The 23,324-nt window shown below is 36.2% G+C and overlaps 1 protein-coding gene across 1 annotated transcript in view; it reads right to left on the reverse strand.

The window, feature by feature from the left end:
- ERR (estrogen-related receptor) overlaps positions 1–23,324 on the reverse strand; it is a 130,775-nt gene that overhangs the window by 104,703 nt on the left and 2,748 nt on the right. The window contains exon 2 of the mRNA XM_090386344.1: positions 5,843–6,067. Within this exon, the coding sequence (XP_090242470.1) occupies positions 5,843–6,067 (225 nt within the window). The remainder of the gene's footprint in view (positions 1–5,842; positions 6,068–23,324) is intronic.

Here is a 23,324-nt window from a genome sequence, read left to right on the forward strand (position 1 = left end):
TTTGTGAGTAAGATGAGTAAGATTTTGTGGCAGATGAGTATGTCTAATGCATCTTGTTAGAATGACTTCTTCATGCTAATTCATATGGTAATTGGATTTCATGGCTGAATTTCCTGTTTTATTTGCAGTACTTCATTATTTGGTTGACATGGCCAAATTTGCAACCATTAAGTGGTAAAAGTCAGTAAATAAAATGTGAGACTTCACAGAGCAGCAGATTTGTACTTGTCAGGTTCTTTGCTAATTGATCAGCACATTTATTTACATCAATGCCAATATGTCCTGAGATCCAACAGAAATTGACTTGCCTTTTGCTATTTTTGATCTTTATTAGATGAGTTTGAATCTGGTGAAGTATTAGATGAGATGGTGTGTTCTTTCATTGGAGGACATGTATTCACCTAACGTGTGTGTGTGTGTGTGTGTGTGTGTGTGTGTGTGTGTGTGTGTGTGTGTGTGTGTGTGTGTGTGTGTGTGTGTGTGAGGTATTTCAAAGGAGACGTTTCAATGTATTTCAAGGCTATAGTATTTCAAGTGTAGCAAATATCTCAAATGAATAGCTACTGCAGTCATTTGGGAGTAATTGTTAGATAACAGTGTATGGAAGTATCATTGCAGCATCCACTTAGGTATCTGTTTTAGAGCCATCTGTATATATTTGAAAATATTTGGAGAACTGCGACAAGTAGGCTAAGTGCATCTGTTTTATGCTGATGTTTGCCAGAGCCCTTTTCCCTGCTGCTTAAAATAAATTGGCAGCAAATCGGCAAGTCTGACATGGTGGATTCTTTACACTATTATCGTCATATAGGTTGTCAAAGCTTAGATCCCATTTTGAAGCTAGTTCTTATAGTCGTATTCCAGCTGGTTTATTTACTGTGGGTTTCTTTCTATTTTACAGAAACAAACCTACTGCACTGTGGATTGAAAAAGATATTGCCATGTAGAGTGATTAGGAAGGCTTCAAATTTTGATGGCATAGTTTTAATAACATCTGTCTCTGTAAATATAGTGGTGGCTCATGGGCCCATGCATATAAGCTCTGTACTGGCAATATTCTGTATGCACTTAGAAAAATTCATAAGGCACTATTATGTATAGTGCCTTACTTAAATGGAGTCAAGCCATTTAACAACACTTTGTGTACTTCAGCTGTAGACTGGGGTTCTATAGTATAGTCTTGATCTGTATAGGCACAGTAATGTGTACCAATCAGCTCCCCAAGTCATTGCAGAAAGAACTCTAAGAATATTTAATTTTCTAAGGAAGGTTGTGTGGAGCTATTTGATGTATTCTAAGAAGTTAAGCTTTTTATCAAGAATTAGGCCAAGGAAATGTACACTATTTGCTAGAGGTATCAGCTGGATTTCCAGTTTTATTTCTAGATCCAGGGGTTCACATCTGGTGAGTATAGGCTTGGCACATCCAGGGTCCTGGGTGCCTTTTTTTGCTTTCTACAGAAACATATGGCTGTTGTTTTTTGTTGTGATATTTTGTATCCATTCTTTTTTGTCCACAATTCTATTTTTTTAATTGCAACCTGTAGTTGTCCTTCAATCATACTCATGTTCTGTGAATGGTAACATCTGTATAACTGAATGTTTCAACTGTGATCGGCAAGTCTTTTGTAATAGAATTTATTTTGATTGCAAAGAAAGTAGTAGAACTGAGCTCTGAGGAACTCCTTATACTTATGTTTTTGAGAGAATTTCCAAGTGAAATATTTCAAGTGATATTTCACTCGGAAGGCTGTGTTTCAGAAAATTTTGTATTAAAATTGTCAGTTTCCTCACAAAGCATAGTTATGAAGTTCATTCAGAATGCCAATGTTGCCTTTTTCTATGTCAAGAAAAGGAAAGTCAAGGCTGACATAATTAGATGCTCATTCCTTAGAAAAGCATTTGAATATCTGTCTCTGCTTTTACCATGGGATCTAGCAATGATCTATTTTTAAAAAAGCTATACTGATTTATGTTTAATACATTATGAGTTTCCAAGAACCAGGTTAGTCAGTTATTCACCATTTTTCCATGGTTTTCCCTAGGCAGTTTGTTAGGTCAATAATTTGTGGGATTCATACGATCTTTAGCAAGTTTGGGAGAAGTGATTACTATGACACCATGAGTTTGGATAATTTGGGCAACTGCCAATAATTGTATAATACAAGTAATGGATTTAAAGATTTTTCACTAAGTTGCTGTTTCATTTGCTAATCCACTCCATCAGGTCCTGCCACACTCCTACTTGACTTAGCCAGAGCATCTTTCAGTTCTTCTATATTGAAAGGCTGGTTATATGGAGGTTGTTGATTGGTATTGAAGTTTAGTTTATATATTTCAGCTATGGATTTCATATTTTGAAAGATCAGTATGTATGCCAATACTGATTTATTGGCAGCAAAAGTAGCTGCCAAAATATTTATGATTTCCTCAGATTCAGTGATATCCTGTCCCTTCCAGTTTATTAATGGAGCTGGAATTGAAAGATATTTCCCCAATGAAGTGTTTAATTTTATTCCACATAACAAGACTATATTTCTGTTGATTTTGGAGGCAAAATGTAATCACAATTCCTTTCTACTCTTACACCAATGTATCTGGCTCTTTTAAAATTTATAAGATTGGTGATGATGGGATATTTTCAGAAGAGATTCCAAGCCTTATTCTTCTCTCTTTTGGCAATACTGCATTCATTTTTCCACCATGTAATGGCATACTTATGCTGCTACATGGTGAAAAGATGAAGTGGCATGTTTATGATATTTGACAGATGATCAAGGTACTCTAGCTTTGGTTGCCATTAATATTTGGTTTTTAACATTAGTTACAGCAATGTCTACAGACTGAGTAGTGATTATTTGTTCAGCCATTATTGCAAGAGTTGTATATTTTGTCTGGTGACCTTTATGGAATCGCAATTTTTTTTGCCGTCATGATGTATACTATTATTTGTTAATATACAGACCACAGGGAGATGATCACTATTAAGTGATCATTTAAGATTGCCCATTCAAGGAGTGGGTACAGGACTGGTGAACATATGGAAATGCCAATGGCAGAGGTTCCTGTAGGTAAATGGATATATGTTTGAACTTTGGTGTTAAGTATTGAAAGATTTTGCTCATCCAATAAATTTTAAATCAATTTTCCTTGTTCGCACATTACCACACAAAATTTGTGTGGTAATGTGCTCGGTGACTTCATCTATTGGTTGTGTTTTAATAAATTGATCAAAATAAACACAGACTGAATATTTCGTCCAATTTGCTTTTGTGAATTTGTCCAATTTGCTTTTGTGAATAGAACAGGGCATTCTGTTCTTATCATATGGAAATACAAAAAAGAAGAGAAAATTAAATAGTTTAATTAAATAGATGATGAACACATCGAAAGTCCTACATTTAGACTCTTGGTTATCAATATTACATCGTAGTCCCTTTTTACGCAGTTTTATAAATGACAACTAGGGAAAATCAGTGCACATCTTCTTCCCCATGGCTTGATCTTATTCTTATTCATTTATATGGGCAAGTAAGGGTCAGTGGAATGGGCAAGTAAGCGTCAATGTCTTATTATGGGTGATTTCAATTTGCCTCTAATTAATTGGAGAAAATGGGAAGGAAACTCGACATAGGGACAAAATTTTTAAATCAACTAGATGACTGTTATTTGCATCAACATGTCAGGGAAAGTACTAGAGAAAAGAATATCCTACACCTCATAATTACCCATGAATCAGATGACATAACAGGGCTGACAGTAGAGGAACCAGTAGTAGGAAGTGATTACGGAGTTCTACGGTGGATGATGAAAAGAGAGAGAGGTAGCAGTAGTAAAAGGCAAAGGAATGGGTTATAATTTCAGAAAAGGAAATTACGATGCCTTAAGGTGCTACATGGCCTCTATTAACTGGGTAGATATCGCACAGAGAATGAATACAATTGAACTGTGGTATACTTTTAAAACATTAATCACAGCTGCCTTGAATGCATATTTACAATTAAAAAAATACTCCACGAGGAGGGTTCCAAGTTGGATGAATAGCGAAGTTGCCACATTACTTGAGCAGAAAAAGGTGGCATGGAAAGGTTACAGAGCAATAAAAAGTACTGGAGCCTATAACAGCTACAAGATGATCTGTAATAGAGCCACAGAAAAGGTTCAACAGGCAAAGGCAGTTTATGAGAAATCGCTAGCAAACAGAGCAAAGATGGAGGGGGAAATGGAGCCTACCTGATCTTAGCAGATCAGGTAGGCGCCTCCATAGCCAGGAGCAGCAGTGCGTAGCACATGCTTCTTGATTAGACTGGGATTCGAGCATGTGACCACCAAATACGGAGGATGCAAAAAGGTAGGGAATGACCACCGCATATCCCCGGAGCAATATGGCCTTAGTGCTAATGCTCATAAAAACCAAATAACAACAACAACAACTTAGATCAGGTGCATATATTGTCCAAAATGAGGCAACTAAAGTTTAATGCTTCTAAACATAGCCTCCATCTACTTCAACCCATGCACGGTACTAAGGTTTTGATACCTTTCAAGTTTGAGGGTTTCATTAAAAAAAAAAAAAAAATGTAGCGTATGCATTTGGGGAAGAAAAATCCTGAAGTCACATATAAACCAGAGGGAGAGGAGCTAATAGTTGTTTCAAGATGAAAAAGACTTAGATGTTATGATCAACCTGACAAAATTTTCCATGTGAAGTAAACAGGTGGCTAGGAAGGCACATGGTATCCTATTTATGATTCATAGAACCTTTGCTACAAGGGAGCAGGACATCATGATCTCTCTATATAATACAATGATTAGACTACAATTTAGAATATTGTATTCAGGTCTGGAGACAGTACCTAAAAAACACACCTAGAACTTCTGGAGAGAGTTCAAAGAAGGACGACCATATTAGTAACAAGTGAAAACCAATGCACATATGAAGAATGGTTTAGAAGGTATGGACTGAAAAGTTTGACAACTAGATATCTAGGGGAAGATCTGATTGAAGTGTATAAAATGCTTAAAGGGTTGAGTAAATTAATGAGTAAGGTCTGTTCTCCCTTGCAGATGAGACAAGAACTATGGTGCAAAAATATAAAATCTCAAGATATAATAAAAGACTGGATATCGTGAAATGCATTGAGCAGCGAGTTGTCAAACACTGGAATAAGCTGAGTCCCAATATCATAGAGGCAACGAGTCAGGATAAATTCAAAGCTGAAATGGATGGTTACCTTGTGAGAATAGGAAAATAATATTAATATCCTATTTGTTTTTTTATTATTTTATATTACATTATTTATTTTACTTTCTATATTTTATCATTATTTGGCTGATGCAGAGATTTTTTGCAGATATTTCTTTTATTTTCTTACTAGGAAAAGTCTGCTTCCTTGCATCAAATGGCCTCAATAATACTAACTAAAGTTTTGATATAAATTAAGTCATGCTATTGCTAATATATGAAAAGGCATCACTGCAAAAATCTATATAAAAAAATAACATATTTAAATGTTATAAATCTATAAAATACTTTTAAAATCTTCACTAACCAATGGTTTTAGCCATTTGCTTAGAATGAAAATAGGTCATTTAATAATTCGTGAGATGTGCTGTTAAATACAATTTTCCCATCCCCTTAAACACTGAATCTTGATGCAGTGCTCTGACAGGAATGTCACAAGTGTTCTCTTCTTTCGTAGCTTATTTTCTTTTGTTCCCTTCTGGCATATTTAATGAATGAATAATGCATGATACATTTAATAAATGAATCATGCATTATTCTTATAATCATTATAATCAAGATTCCTAAATATAATTAAATATATAAAAACAAAACATACCAAGGTCATCTGTTCTGGAGACTGGCAGTGTGATTTGGTACTTCCCACCACTGGTCCCATAGTCCTACTGGAAAATTCTGTTTGACCATTTGAAATAGCTGAATTTGAAGGAGAATACATAGGAGATTGCGGGCATACTGAGAGTGAGCCACTGCTAACATCACTGGGATCTTCAGTCTTTATCTGAGTTACTATTACACTGCTATGTCCGGCCATTACAGTGTACTAAAAAAAAAAAAAAAAAAAAGGAAATTAAGTAACTTCCACAGACAACATGCATTCAAAGGACAGATGACTAATTTTAAATCAGCACTAGAAGACTAGTAAACAGTTTAAAATAAATAAAAAATAAGTAAATTTTAAAATATAATAAATAAATTTAAAAAAAAAAAACTCAGCATACTCATTTACTAAAAAGTAAGGCTAACAGTTTGGCTTTACAAAATGTTTTCAAGGGAATTTACTTTCTTCCATCCCTTCAGTTTTAGTCCTCAATAGCAGGTATCAGTAAACACATGATATCTGCATATCCCAAAACAGAGGAAATAATTTAGGAATATTTTGCAGCAGAAATCAGAGGAATTTATCAGAGTACCAACCAATTAAAGAAAAACTTCAATAAACTGTAACGTAATGAATACATGCCATATAGCTCATGACAAAGTTATAGCACCCACCAGTGTAATAAAAATTACAGAAATGGCTTATATGAAAAAGGAAGTTCAGGTTGAGTAATTTTATATACATATATGAATATTCAGCTGGGTGGTAATATAAGATAATTATCAGGAATTTATTTAATGCAGTGACAGATGATAAGTAATAAAAATATAAATAATACATATCTGTGTGCTAAACATGTTAAAGAAGCTATTGGGAATGAAAAGTCGAGCTAGGATTAAATATAAGTGTCTGCAATTCTACCCAGAGACAATAAGAGGAAGTACATGAGAGCCTTGTCAATCAATTCAGCCCTTGAGAGAAAAAAATTCTACCCTTGTGCTTGTTAACAGGAGAGATTGCATTTACATGTAAGGATACACTTAAATACAAGAGGTAAAAGAATATTTGCTGATGCTATCAAGGCAGTGGTAGGTAGGTTGGAAAACTAAAGTTTTCCAACCTACCTACCACTGATATTGAACTGCATTTATTGGGATGTCTAGCAGCTTGGAACACAAGGTGTCGGATTACAAGGCCTTCTGGGGTCCTCATGGAACATACAATTACATGTGCTCCATTATGGTTATTAAGAGGGAAAAAAATGTGCATGCATTCTTGCTTGTACACTAATGCATGGCATATAGTAAATAAATTTCATGAATTTGAAGTACTGGTTAAGTCATCAAATAGGAATATTGTAAGCATATATGAGACACGGTGTCACTCAGACAAAAGGGATACAGAATTTAAATATGGGGAGTACAATGTGTACACAGAAGACAGACAGGACAGTGGGGGGGGGGGAAGGAATTGACATGGGTGGCCAGTGCAATGTTGAGTCAGTTTTTTGTGACATAAACACCACATTGAAAAAAATGAGAGAATGAGCTTGTTACAGACCTAATGATTGTGATGAGTAATAATGAATGACCGTACAGATAAATAGAGTAGGTTAATAAATCAGAATGTCTTATAATGTGGATTTCAACTTTCCTGATTTTGACTGAAAGTAGTTGATGGATCACTCACACAGTAGCAAGACTTCTGTGGATTTAATGGATGATTGTTTTTTACACCATTAAGTTAGATCTGATTATCAGCAGTGACTTTTCATGCATTAAGAATCCACAGATAAAACAACCACTAGATGCCACTGGTCACAATGCACGGATGCAGGATTTACTTAAAGATATAACTACTGACAAGGGCAAAGGTTTTTGCTTTTATAAAGGTGACTGCAATAGTATCAGATATTTTTTAAAATCTACTCAGTGGGACCAACTGATGATTTTACATACACCATTAAAAAATACTCCACAAGGAGGATTCCGAGTTGGATGAATAATAAAAGTTTCTAGATTACTTGAACAGAAAAAGACAGCATTGAAAAGTTACAGAGCAATAAAAAGTAATGAAGCTTATAACAGCTATAAATTGATCGGTAATAGTGCCACAGAAAAGGTTAGGCTGGCAAAGGCTGATTGTGAGAAATCAATGGCAAAGAGAGAAAATTGTGGGGATAACGAATTCTTCAAATATATAAATGCAAAGAAGAGAAGAACAAACCAGATCAGACCCTTATGTAATAGACATGGGAGAGTATTAGATACCCCAGCTGATGTTGCAGATGAACTCAGTTACTTTGCATCGATATTTACAGAAGAAAAACCCCTTATGTCAATGAGAAATTATGGAAGTGAAGTTGAAAAATATCTAATTAATGATAGCGAAATTTCACATGATTATTTAATGAAAAAACTTTCTCACCTACAGATGAGCAAGGCTCCTGGGGTTGATGGCATATAACCTATAATTTTAAGGGAGGCAGCAAGTGAGTGCATTGAACCATAGAAACTAATTATGAGAGCATCACTGGACTCAGGAGAGCTTCCATTGGATTGGAAAAGTGCCAATTGTATCTCCAATACATAAGGGTGGTTTAAGAGTGTAGCGGGAAATTATCAACCAGTCAATCTAACTTCAGTAGTAGGGAAAATCATGGAGGCAATGATCAAATATGGAATTCAGGCTCATTTAGAATGAAATGGAATTCTGAAGGATACGCAGAATGGTTTTGTAAAGGGAAAATCATCTTTAACAAATCTGGTTAGCTATTTTGACAGGGTTACACGAGCTGGATTTAAGGAACAATATTGACATTATTTATTTTGTTTTCAGCAAAGCATTTGACTCAGTCCTGCATCAGCAGGTACTTTATAAAATCACAGGGAAAATCCTTAGATGGATAGCAGGATAGGTTCATGGCAGGAGGTAGAGGGTTATGAAATGATTATTCTACAGATTCTGTTAATGTAAGAAGTGGGGTTCACCAGGAATCAGTACTGGGACCACTGTTGTTTTTGATTTTCTTAAATGACATCAATAAAGGGATAGAGGGCATGATATCTAAATTTCAGATGATGTAAGGATTGGTAGAGTAGTTAATGATCACCGCCAAGCAGAGCTTCTTCAGAGTGACTTAGATAGACTTTGGGGATGGTCAGAAAAGTGGCACTTTACTTTAATCCAGCAAAGTGCAAGTTCTTAACACCTGGGAAGCAGTAACCCCAAAATAACTTATACACTTGGTGGAATTGTCAGTAGTGGAAGAAAGGGACTTGAGTTAAGATACAGTCAGACATGAAGTTCTCTGAGCATTGCAGACAGGTTGCAAGGAAGGTCCCCATGGTGTCTTATCGATGATTTATCGAACATTTGCTAGTACAGATAAGGACATCAGAATCCCATTACACAAAGTTATTGTTAGACCACACTTGGAATACTGTGTTCGAGTATGGATACTGCACCTAAAAAACATTGAGCTTCTTGAAAGGGTCCAAAGATGGGTAACTTGCCTGGTGAGATCGGCAAAAGGGCGTCTGTATGAGGAAAAAAAGACTTTGAATATGTGGGTTGCAGAGCTTGGAAACTAGGCACCTTAGAAGAGCAATTGAGGTGTTTAAGGCTCTGAGAAGCAAAAGTAAAATGAATGAGGACAAAATTTTCATGGTCATAAATGATTCTAGAACTAGGAGCCATAAATTCAAGTTATGGGGGAGACGTTTATACCGGATTGCAGGAAGTTTTATTTTAGCAAGAGAGTTATAAATTACTGGAATAAGTTACCCAGATGGGGTAGAGACTGACAGTTTGGAGAAATTCAAAGGTCAGCTGGATAGTCACCTATGGGAGGAGAGAATAATGCATAGGTTGTCTATTTCCTTTTCTTTTATTATTTATTAATTTTATTATTATTTTACTCTTTTTTTCTTTCTTTCTTCTTTTTGGCTGGTGCAGCATGACCTTTAGGCTTCCTTGTACCATACAGTCAATAATAATAATAATAATATCATTATAACAGTAATGAGCCTAATGCCAAACCATGTGTGATCCGCTCATAACAATGCTACACTGCTCTAATTAGTGCAGCATTAGTGTGGAAGGGTACCACCGCTTTAATTAAGTATACAATGTCAAAGTTATTTTTCGCATCTACTGTTTAATAGCTGTTTAATCAGATTATTCAGACAAGTTCTCCCCTAATAATCTTTAATCATAATCACACAGAGTAATAATTATAATAATTTAATAACTAACACTAATGTAACTTGTTGAATATTTTGATGACAATGTGTTGCTACTTATGCCTGCCTTTAAATGCCACTAAAAAACAAAATCTTGAACATCTAAAAAAAAAAGAAAACACAAATACTGAAGATTCAATGCACAAATATATATATATACCGTGCTTATAAGAGATGTTACAATTCTAACGTAGTAGTCTCAGAGGGACACAGTTATACGCAGGCAACGGATAATAATGGTAAAAACATGTCTGTAATCAGGTCACAAAGGAGGTTAGGCAGGCGAAGGCAGATTACGAGAAATCCTTGGCAAAAGATGCTAAGAAAAACAGCAAGGATTTCTTTACTTATATAAACTCTAAAAGAAAGAGGATGAATCTGATTGGTCCACTTGACATCGATGGTTCGACTGTTGATGATCCTGCACAGATAACAAACAAACTGAATGAGTATTTTGCATCTACATTCACACATGAGGAACTATTAAGGTTTGAAAATGGCAGAAGGTTATCAAATTGTAGCAGGATATTTAATGATTTTGTAATAACTGAAAGCAAAGTGGAGGAGAAATTGTTGAAGTTAAACATAAGAAAAGCACCTGGGGTGGATGGGGTCTATCCAGTTATATTAAAGGAGACGGCAAAGCAACTAAGCAAACCCTTAGCCATAATTATGAGAGCATCCTTGGACTCAGGGGAGGTTCCCACGGACTGGAGATGTGCAAATGTATCCCCAATTCACAAAGGGGGATCGAAGGGTGACACGAGTAATTACAGACCAGTTAGTTTAACTTCTGTTCCGGGTAAAATAATGGAGTCACTGGTTAAAGATGCATTGCAGGATCATCTAGACAAGGCTGCAGCAATAATTCAGACACAGCATGGGTTTGTTAAGGGAAAGTCTTGTCTGACAAATTTGATAGGATATTATGATGTGGTTACAAATGAACTGGATGCAAAAAATAATTTTGATATCATATATTTGGATTTCAGGAAAGCTTTTGACACTGTTGCGCATGAAAGACTATTGTACAAATTGGAGCAGAATGATATTAAGGGTAAGTTGCTACAATGGATAAAAGGATGGTTAAGTGGGAGAAGACAGAGGGTGGTAATCAATGGGTGCTGCTCTTCGTGGACTAATGTTATTAGTGGAGTCCCACAGGGTTCGGTGTTGGGTCCACTGTTGTTTTGTATATTTATCAATGATACTGATGAAGGTATATCAGGCTTAATGTCGAAGTTTGCAGATGATACAAAGTTGACAGGGTTGTTAATGACAGTAATGGCAGTGTGCTACTGCAACAGGATCTAGATAATTTGGGCAGATGGCCTAAGAAGTGGCAACTGAAGTTTAACCTTGACAAATGCAAAGTACTGCATATGGGTAGAAGTAACCCCATTGAAACGTACCAACTGTTTGGTACTACACTTAAGGTGGTAGAAAATGAAAAAAGACCTGGGAGTAATTGTGCAGTCAGATATGAAGTTTTCTGAGCAATGCAGACAGGCTGCCAGGGCAGGTCATGGGGTTTTGTCAATGATATATAGGAATTTTGCTAGCAGGGAAAAGGAGTTGATTGTCCCTCTGTATAAGGCAATGGTCAGGTCACACCTAGAGTACTGCATACAGGTCTGGAGGCCTCATTTTAGGAAGGATGCAGATTTGCTTGAGTGTGTACAGAGAAGGACAACAAGATTGGTGATGGGAATGAAGGGACCCTCTTACCAAGAGAGGCTTAAGTTCTGCAAATTGCAGTTGCTGGAGACTAGGCGCCTGCGCCGTGATCTGATTGAGGTGTATAAGGCCTTGAATGGGTTGAGCACGCTGAATTCTGATGGGATTCTTCTACTTGTTCAGATTACGAACATAAGGGGGCATAAATTCAAATTAAGAAAAGACAGATGTAGAATAGATGTGTGGAAATTTGCCTTTAGCCAGCGGGTGGTTAATTGCTGGAACAAACTTCCATCTGTCATTGTGGAAGTTGACAGGTTAAATAAATTTAAGGAGGAACTGGACAGGCATTTGGAGGGAATGGTGTGATTTTTTTTTTGGCTGATGCTGCATAAGCTCATACACTTGCTTTCTTGCATCACATGCCACCACTACTACTACATACTTCACTGTGTAAGTTAGATAGTATGTATTTAAATGGAATTTTAAAATATTAACTAAATATAATCAAAAGGTATCACCTCCTATCTTGGAGTTTTCAACAATGACTAATTTCCCTGCATCCCAGATTATCCAGAATTGTATTCAATGCATTAAAACTTATTCCCAATCTCATTTCTGGTCTTAATGCATTGGTCTTCATGAAATTCTCTCATCATTTTCCATTGTTCTTGCACTTCAGTGTAAATGCACTGAAGTGCAAGGACAGGTTGACCTTGGCATGTCCTTCAAACCAATGCTGCCATCACCAACATGCCTAACTGTTCAATTCACTGACTGTCATGTCCCTATAAATGTTCTTCAAATATCATTGAACCTTGATATGCACAATGTTTCTGCATTCAGGAACATACCGCTGCTTCATATGAACATAAATGCCACTCTTCATTTTTAGACTAATACAGCACTGCCACCTGGCATGCAGCTTTGAAACTTTCAGAATTTTGGCAGTAATGCTTAAATTTTTTAGTAACACCATTAGATTTTGAATGAAACATCAGAAGAGTGTTAAAAAAAAACTCCGAGGCATTGGTTTCAGAGTGCCCTTCATTCTAAGCAGAAATATGTGCACATGCATAGTGCTAAATTTCAGCGCACTCTTAATTTTATGAACTTGAAAATGAAAGATTAATAGTTTCACATTTATAATGTAGGTTTTGTTTCCCTCCTGCATAATTAATAAAAGGGAGAAAGCTTTATTCAAAAAGGCCAAAAACGTCTTTTTTTTTTTTGTAAATAAAAGAGAAAATTTGGGGGCGGTCAGAAACCTGCATCATTGTTATTATTAGATTTGGTGGTACCAACTGCAATTGCAAAATTAAGCACTAAGGCTATTACATCTTGACCCAGCATACAAATAAAACATCTGTATCTCTATTTTAATTGTTTGGTTTTATAGTCACTCTGCAGAGCTTCAAAATTTTATCTAAGTATGATAAAGTAGCCAGGACTAATGCTAACATTTGTGGTGCCTGAGGCAAAACATTGTAACGGCACCTAATTCATATCACATTTTAACACACACACACACACACACACACACACACACACACACACACACACACACACACACACACACAGTAGCGCATCTAGCAGCACCTACTTTAGTTGGCACCTGTGGAAAGTGCCTCATTTGAGCACCCCTAGCACTGGGCCTGAAATAGCATATTGGCATGTAAATTTAAACTTAAAATGTAGCACTAATGAGGTCTCCAGGATAAATTTGATACAGAGTAAAGTTAATAGACTTGACATCAGAGTAAAGTCCCCAGTCCACAGGGACCTCCCCTGAATCCAAGGATGCTCACATAATTATGGCTAAGGGTTTGCTTACTTCCTTTGCTGCCTCCCTTATTATAACTGGATAAACCTCATCCACCCAAGATGCCTTCGTTAATGTTTAACTTCACAATTTCTCCTCCACTTTGCTCTCAGTTATTACAAAATCACTTAGCTCCACGTTCGAGTTTGATGATTAACTTCTGGCCTCTTTAGAAAACTAGTGTGAATGTAGAAGCAAATATTCATTCAGTTTGTCAGCTACCTGAACAGGATCATCAACAGTCTAAACATCGATATCAAGTGGACAAATCTGATTCATCTCCTTTTTTCTAGAGCTTACATAAGTAAAGAAGCCTTTTCTGTTTTTCCTTTGCTAAAGATTTCTCGTAATTTGCCTAACTTCCTTTGTGACTTGATTATAGACTAGCTTATATCTACCATAGACTTCTGTGTCGCCTGATAATTTATATGTATCCCATGCATTTTTCTTTTCTGCCATGAGTCTCATTAGTTCATCTGACATCCATTTAGGCCTAAACATTGAACAATATTTCTTAGTTGGTAGTAGCATCCAAGATGCTTCCTAGTACCATCTTTGAATGCTTCCCATTTAGAATTTGCTGTTGGTTTTATAGAAATCGGTATATTTCTATACAGTTGGTCCCACTGTATAGAATTTAAAAACTGTCTGAGACTGCAGCAGCCACCTTTATGAAAGCAAAAACCCTTCCCTTTACCCCTAATGGTAGTTACATCTTTAAGTAAATCACACATCGGTACAATGTGATCAATGGTTGCCTCTCGAACATGCTGCTGTATTAAAAAATCATGCAATAAATACACAAAAGTCTTGCTAATGTGCGAGTGACGAACTCACAATTTCCATCAATATCTCAGATGTTAAAATCTCACATTATAAGACATTTTGATTTATTGGTCCATTCTATATCTCTGTACAGTTGTTTGTTGTACTCATCAGAATCATTTGGCCTATAACACACTACTACTACTCTTGTTTTTGCTTTCAAAGGGCTTATGTACTCCAAACTGACTTAACATTGCACCATCCACCCATGGATGCACTGCCTTAGATTTTATGTGTTTCTTAACTAACAGCATAACCCCTCCTTCCTTCCTATTCTGTCTGTACACACTGTACTCTCCAAATTCAAATTCTGCATTCCTTATATCTGTGACATCACCTCCCTGATATCCCAACAATATCCACCTTTGGATATTGTTGGGATATCAGGGAGGTGATGTCACAAATTCATCTACTATATTCCTAGCGTTGGTGTACATGCACCTGTTCTTTCTCATAGTTACCCTAACACAGCCCATGTATTTACTTGTTCCGTGATGACTCCCAGCATCATGGAACACACACACACACACACACACACACACACACAGACAGACAGACAGACAGACAGACAGACAGACAGAGAGAGAGAGAGAGAGAGAGAGAGAGAGAGAGAGAGAGAGAGAGAGAGAGAGAGAGAGAGAGAGAGACTGATTATTAAAAGGTCTAAAACCACTGTGTTAGGTATTTCTTTTGGCCAGGGGTGCCGTGAAAAAATTACTGGGACACTAAGGGTGGCGTGAACCAAGAAAGTTTGGGAACCACTGCATTAAGCAATGACTTTACTATATTACAAATCTCATTCATTTCCAGATTATACTGAATCACTGGGGAAAAAGTTGGAGCAGGGGTGCTCAAACCACAGCCCACAACCCATGGAAGAATCTTGAAAATGATCACTAATCAAATTGGACATCCAATGTTCTGAATCCTTAATAAGATTTTATCCAACACACAAAAGAAATTGGCAAATTATCATTAATCAAATCAAACATACCAGAAGCAAAATATGGAACTACATTTTCACACATCATTTATGTTTAATGCTGTTCAGGTATATACATGTGGGTTTCAGGACAGTTTGGTTAATAGATTTTTCCATTATTTTGGAAGGAATAGAGATAAGTGCAATATAATAATAATAAAAAAAAAAAAAAAAGAGTGGAACCTGTCACCCTTTTTTGGAAAGTGGCTGGATACAAGAAAATTTCCAAGCAGAAGGAAAAACCACTGAATAACAAAGTGTAGGAGGGGAAAGCTCAGGAGCACAGATTTTGAGAACAGCTGGAGAAATGCAATCAGAACCTGGTTCTTTCTTGGCATCAAGACTCTTCTGAATTCTTCTAACATCCATCTGTTGGAGGACCACAGGAGGAAATGAGCGTAGAGTACTGGATATGGTAGGAGGCGATTTACCAAGATTTTCAATATATGAGTTAGAAAAAAAATAGGATGCTGATAGTTAGCTCTTTGTCTTTAGCTGAGGATGCAGTATAAACATCAGGTTATAACAGAGGTAATGTACTGATGGACTAAAGTTGTGGCAAATAGGGCAAGACACCTGAATACTTTACTACTATTTGGAAAAGAAGCAAGTTTTCTACTCTTAGCCTGTTCAAATTAAACTTTGGATTGATTAATGGCTGTTTTACAATTGTTGCAAACTGTAGTGTAGACAGAAAATGAATATTTAATGAACAGCGGGAGAATAGACATTTCTTTACAGATTGTCAAGAAAAATATTTGTGGTCAATTTGCAAAGAAAGAGTAGATAAAAGACAAAGGAGCATGCATAACCTAAAAATATACCATGTATTTTCATTAGCTGTTATGGAACAAAATAGTACAATAATAAATCAACCCTACTCTTTCCTTATACAGCCTGTGGAGTCTCTCAAATTCTCCAATGAAACTTGTCAATAAAAAAGATTGAACAACACTACCCTAGGACAAAAGGATAGCAGGGAGCCAGAAGAAATTTAAGTATTCCAGTAAACTACCAGCTGATGCACTCACAATTTAGACCTTAGGGGCAACTATCAAATGAACACTACAGTAGTTCAAAATGATGTAGTTTTATTAAGGGGCTGTATTGTAAGGGAAATGGGCAACATTTTTTGAAATAAAATAGGTGGTCCAGAATCAGGGTATGCTTGCCTGGAGCAAAAACTGATGTTTAACAAACATTTTTTACTCCAGGCAAGGAAACCTAACTCTTTTTTTTTTTCCATTTACATGGAAGGTTCTTTCAGAGAGAGAGAGAGAGAGAGAGAAGAAACTTTGTGTGTGTGTGTGCGTGTGTGTGTGTGCGTGCGTGTACATGGAAATGGAATATACTTGAACAGAAGTGTGTAAGTTTTGTGACAGTGGCAAGCTGTTTTGGGATGAGTTTCTTCACAAATTTTTAAAAATTAATTTTGTATATAAACAGTTTTAAGTATTAATTTGTTCTTGTTTTGACTTGATCATTCGACTTTAACATGAAATTACTGTCAAAAATCAAATTGGAAGTTTGAGTAAAAAAAAAAAAAAAAAAAACTCACTATTATTTTTTTTATTGCAATAGCCTATGTCTATTTATGTATCATCAGTTGATTCAATTTCATCAACTTCTGAATCTAAATTCCTCTGAGAATTTCAGCTGTTGTATGTCCAAATCAGAATAACGACTAACAGATGTGATTTCCTCCAATTTTGAAAACTATTTTTATGCTGCCATTATTTGGAAACAGATATGATAGTAGCACTACCGGAAGACTTCAAAACAATTCATATATAAACAGACACATTATAACAACTTTTTGAAATGACCTCCAAAACATAAATACATATAGTGTAATAAGCCCTATTCTTAAAAAAAAAAAAAATAAATAAATAAAAAATAAATACACATATGTACTTTGGTTTTTTTTTTTTTTTTTTTTAGGATCATTAACAACTAAGGCCATATTGCTCCGGAATATGCGGTGGTCATTCCCTGACCTTTCCGCATCCTCCGTATTTGGTGGTGACGGGCTCGAACCCCGGTCTAATCAAGAAGTGTGTGCTACGCACTGCTGCTCCTTCCCACCTGGTTACGGGGGCGCCTACATATGTACTCTTTAAAGGGTTAAAAGTTCAGGGAAACTGCTTGCCAGGGGGAAAAAAAAAAAAAAAAAAAAAAAATGGAGACGCATTTTATTTATGAAACACATCATCTTAAATATTCTTGTGTGAAATCCTTATAAGCCAATGGGTCTTCTGACACTGGAAGGATGTGTGGAGGATAGCAATGTTTCCAATGAATGGGAAGCTAAAGCTACAATTTAAAAACTGTAAGGGATGTGTTAAGTAGAAATAACACAAAATGCTTTCCTGAACTGTTTTCATAGTACCATTAGAAACACTGCTAATAAAATAAGCGAGTCTAAACTCTTGGTTAAGACAACTAACACAAACTTAACACTAAGAAACAGAAAAGGAATTTCAACATGTACAATTTAGAAAGCCTAGACAAGAAAGGAGGGATAGGAAGGGGGGTTGTTACTCTTCACTGCTTGTGCATAAGGGTATTCTGAGCCTGGGAAATAACACATGATTTGAGACTGTGTAGTATGAGGTATCAAAAGCAAAGGGTAAATGAGTGTGGCACACTACAAAATAAAAGACCATGAAGAGGACGATAAGTCTCTACATGCAAATGAAATGGACAAGCAAGTGCACATGTTTTGTTAGGCAGACTTTGATGTCCCTCTTATTAAATGGAGCAAATGGGAGACAAAATTTTTAAATCAATAAAATGTGTTATCTGTACCAGCATGTTAGGGGAAAGTACTACAGTACAATATTCTGGACGTCATTATTAACTGCAATGCAGACACAGGTTATGTACTATCAATCATGTACAGGTTGATAGTACATGGATGTTTAGTAGGGGTTGGTGTTTCAACATCAAGAAAAAAAGACCATAATGCCTAAGACACTAAAGGATACCTAGCAACTAGGAAAACAATGTGATGTGAGTAAATATAGATTAGTTATGGAATAGCTTTAAAGCCATCATCAAGAAAACCACAAATAAATAAATAACATTCGGAAAATACAATACAACAAGGATGCCAAATGGTTGAATAAGAAACTGGCTAGTTTAATACAGCAAAAACAAAAAATCAGCATATGACAGTAAAAAGCAAATAAAATACAAGTATTTGTATAGTTACACAGTTGTGTTGTTACATAGTTACACACACACGGGTTATGTTGACAAAGACTGCATATACGAAATCACTGTTCAAAACAAGCAAAGAGTTTTGCAGTTGGTATTAGTATTACAATGGCTAAATGATGAAAGAAAGTTGCCTTTTTCTGCTATCTGCCAAAAAAAAAAATATCATTCACACCTTACTTACCACCAAACAGTGGCTATCCAATTCTGCTTTGAATTTTTCTAAGCCATGCACCCTGATCACTGCAGCAGACAATTCATTCCACTAATCTACAATACACTACTCAAAACTAACTTCACAAGATCCAGCCTTCTAATACTCCCCCAGAACTTTGTGCTCCCTGATTCTTCTCTCTTCTACCAGTGAAAATATACCTCCCCCATTCATTTTACTGATTCCACTTCAGGGTCATATATAGCTCTATCAGATCCTCTCCCAAGATGTTTAGATGCCAAGCTTTGCAGACTGCATCTTCTAAGCCTTTCTTCATATGTACATAAATTAGCACCTCTTCCCACTCTGGTTTTCTTTCTTTGAACCCATTCTAGTTCTTTTTTCAAGTATGGCTTCCAGACCTGAACACAATATTCAAAATGCAATCTCACAATTATCTTACATAAAGGAATAATGACATCCTTTTCCCTACTTGTGGAGGGAAAAGGATGTCATTATTCCAAACTAACTTCACAAGATCCAGCCTTCTAATACTCCCCCAGAACTTTCTGTGAGATTTCTTTTCATTTTTCCCTTGGTTGGATTATTATTTTAAATCTTCCGACATCAACATCTGCTCAGATCGTGTCAGCAAAATTATTCTTGTAGGGATGAAATCCTTTATTCAACACTGGAAGCGGACTGGCCATAAGATTTACCGGGGAAATTGCAGTGGGCCAGAGACAATGGAAGTCGGTATGATTTTGGTCATAAACACTAGTATGAGGCCACTACAAGTTTTCCCTGGTAAGAATTTTTGACCCAGTCCACCTCTGTTCCACACTCCACCTTAAAATCTCATTCTTTATCTAAACCATGGTTTTCCAATAAATGTGCTAAGGCTGTCCAAGATAAGAATGTTGCATAATGCAATTGGCTAGCATTTAAATTTTAAGGTTCATTTTCTGCTTACACCTAAGCTCGCAACAATTGTAAAGCGGTTATTAATCAGTCCAAACTAGATTTTGAACAAGCTAATAGAAAACTTGCTTCTTGTCCAAATGGTAGTCAAGCATTGTGGTCTTTTGTCAAAGCTACTGGCTGCAACTTTTGTCCATTTCTATTCCCAGCTCTGTTAAAAGCAGATGGTTCTACTGCCACCTCAGCTAAAGATAAAGCTCACTTGCTATAGCATCCTACTTTTCTTCTAACTTGTATATTGATGATCTTGGTAAACCACCTATCATTCCCAGTACACTCCATTCAATGTCTCCCGTGGTCTTCTGTCAAAAGAATGTCTGAAGAATTTTGAACAGTCTTGATGCCAAGAAAGTGTAAGATCCTGATGGTAAATCTCCATTTGTTGTCAAAACCTGTGTGCCTAAGCTTACCTCTGTTCTGTGTCACCTTTTTAACTTTCTTATTTCACAGGTATTTTCCCTTATAATTGGAAATTTTCTTGTATCCAGCCAGTTTCTAAAAAAATGTGTGACAAATCCTTCCCATCTAATTATCGTCCCATTGCATTTACTTTTACTCTTTCCAAAGTAATAGAGAAATCCATTAATTGCCAACTCCTAAACTATCTAGAAACCTTTCATCTGATCAGTAATCACCAGTATGGATTCAGTCAGTGTCAATCCATGGGTAATATATATTGGCTTATGTTATTCATCTATGCACAAATTCATTGGAAAAGTTTGGTGAAACTCAAGCAGTTGCTCTTGACATTTCAAATGCTTTTGATCACATTTGGCAAAAATGTCTTTTAAATAAGCTTCATCTTATGGTTTACCAACTATTCTTTGTAGTTGGGTTAGTTATCCAGTTTTCTCTCTGACTGCTCACAGGGGGGAGGGTGATGGTAGGTGGCTCTGTCTTCCAACTTCTCCACTAATACTGGTGTTCCCCAAGGTTCAGGCGCCTCCGTAGCCAGGTGGGAAGGAGCAGCAGTGCATAGCACACGCTTCTTGATTAGACCGGGGTTCGAGCCCGTCACCACCAAATATGGAGGATGCGGAAAGGTCAGGGAATGACCACCGCATATCCCGGAGCAATATGGCCTTAGTTGCTAATGCTCCTAAAAACCAAAACAACAACATCCCCAAGGTTCAGTTCTTACTCCCCCCCCCCTCTTTTCCTCTCATTGACTGGAAATTGCATCTGTAGTTTTGTTGATGATAGCACATTGCATTCCATCTACCAGTTTGGAAACTCTTCTCTGTACAAACAACTTAAACTTCTCAAATATCAACTAACAATTCCTTGAATGCTGTTCTTCAGGTAATTCACCAGTGAGACAAATATAACTTAGTTAATTTCAATCCTTCGAAAACTCATTCCTGTCTTATACCTTACAAAAAGGATTCTTCTGCACCTATGCCTATCTTTGATGCCACTCAGATTTCTAGACAAGAACACATATCTCTATTAGGGATTACCCTGATCTCTAATCTCTGTTGACATAAGCACATCATAAATGTCAATTCCTTGGCATCTAAAAAAGTGAGTTTTCTCTTTCACTCTAGGTGTTACTGTTCTTCAAAACAGCTGCTTATTCTGTACAAATCAAAATCTGCACTATCATGGAATACTGTTCCCACATCTGGGGTGGTGCTCCCAAAACCTCTCCCAGCCTTCTAAACTCCATTCAAAAGTGAGCAGTTAAGGTTAACTAATGAACTATCCCTAACAAAGTCTCTGCCTCTTAGGCATTCTGTTTCTACAGATAATTACATGAGCACTTTTCTTCTGAATTGGCTTCTATAATTCCCACTTTTTCTTCCAAACCAATCCAAACATGTGCCACAACCAAGTCAGCATCCTTTCACTGTCCAACTTTCCAACTTCAAACCCACAGAACCAACTTTAACTTTTCTTCCTCATTTATTCCTTCAACTTCCATTTTCTGGAACAACCTTCCTTCATATGTATTTCCTGAAAATTACAATCTATAGAAATTCAAGTCTAATTTCAGTAAGTATCTTCTCAACCTTCAACCCAGGCAGAGTACTAAGTATTATGGGTTCTAAAACCACTCGTGCTAGGGGTTATCATAAAAAAAATTAAAAAGTACAAAACTCCAAGCATCACCTTCATGCAAACATTGTTAAAAAAAAAGAAGCTTCCTGGACATTGATAGTTGGATGCAACAGGAAGAAGGCCACAACATCTTTTTGAACATGATCCAAATTCTGTACACATTTGTATCCTTTTTTATGCATCATTTTTCCAGTTAGCATAAAACAGTTCACAATACACACAATTGTGATATTTGCAGCCTCTGAGAATGTCTCTCAGAAAATAACTGTGTTGCTGCTCTACCATTTAGGCTGCATGCATTCTCCATACAGTATTACCATTTTTGCATAAATTATTTTAAACATGCTTTCATATGATTTTACAAATGTCCATGAAAATAAACACCAACAAGTTGAATTTCCAATGAATTTTGCTGCAGTGTTCATTCAGTTTAATTAGCTCAGCTAAAACTGTGATACGTAAATTTCATGCTTTTGCCACGTGTCCATGTGTATTCTGGTTTTTTTTTTTTTTCTTTTTTTGATTTGGTAGTTGTTGGCGCATCGTCTTCTGTGGCCATATTGCACCTCCCAAGGTTTTTGCAGTACTTTGATCCAAGCCCGAGGCGGGAATCGAACCCGCGACCTTTGGGCTGCCGGGCAGGTACTTTACCCACTCGGCTAGCCCGGTCGGCGTGTATTCTGGGTTTTGCCGATTTAATTGAAGGATCAGCCTATGGCATATTTGCATAAAAATTTATACAGCAAAGGTATTTGTTATTCTCAGTTTACTAGCGATAACATGGCATTTCACAGGACATTGAAATTGACAATCTCCACATTTAAATCAGATGTTGGACCTTCATTTTGTACTGTGGTTTACACTTGCTTTTGAAACTATACTGCATGTATCATTTATATTATTACTTAATATATCATTCTTTCCTTTAAACAATGTAGAATGTTTGTAAATTATTTGTATTGCGTGTATCTGCTATTTTAAAATTATTTGAATCTGCCATTGTTATTATTAGTTACATTGCTACCTTTCACATTTGTGGAGACAACAGCAGCGGACATACAGTGTTATTGAACATTACTACTGATCTTTGATAACAAAAGGGCAAAATCAAAGTTAAGCATCAAATATCCATTCCATTCAATTTATTACTTTTTTTATGTCCTGATAATGAATTTATTATTGTGTATTTCATATTTTTTTTCATTAAACTTCTGTTTCATGAAATTGCTACTTTCAAACCCAGATTTTTTTAAAAAAATTTTTTTTTTGTCATTATTAGCAAGGGGGAGGTGACACAAATGTGCTTGTACAGCCAGCTACTCTACACAATGCTAAAAATGTCTATCAAAACTCAACCATTGTGGTTTCCCCCCCTTGATATAAAATTGGTTTACATAGATTTTGGAAGTACACCAATAATGTTTTTAGACTAAACTGAGGAAAAAAAGCAGTTGATCAAGCAAAATTCAAATTCAGAAACTGTAAAATCTAAACAGTAATACTTAATCCAATTT

The sequence above is a fragment of the Mastigoproctus giganteus genome, chromosome 12, assembly GCF_048544385.1.
Source record: "Mastigoproctus giganteus isolate SK-2022 chromosome 12, ASM4854438v1, whole genome shotgun sequence".
NCBI lineage: Eukaryota > Metazoa > Arthropoda > Arachnida > Uropygi > Thelyphonidae > Mastigoproctus > Mastigoproctus giganteus.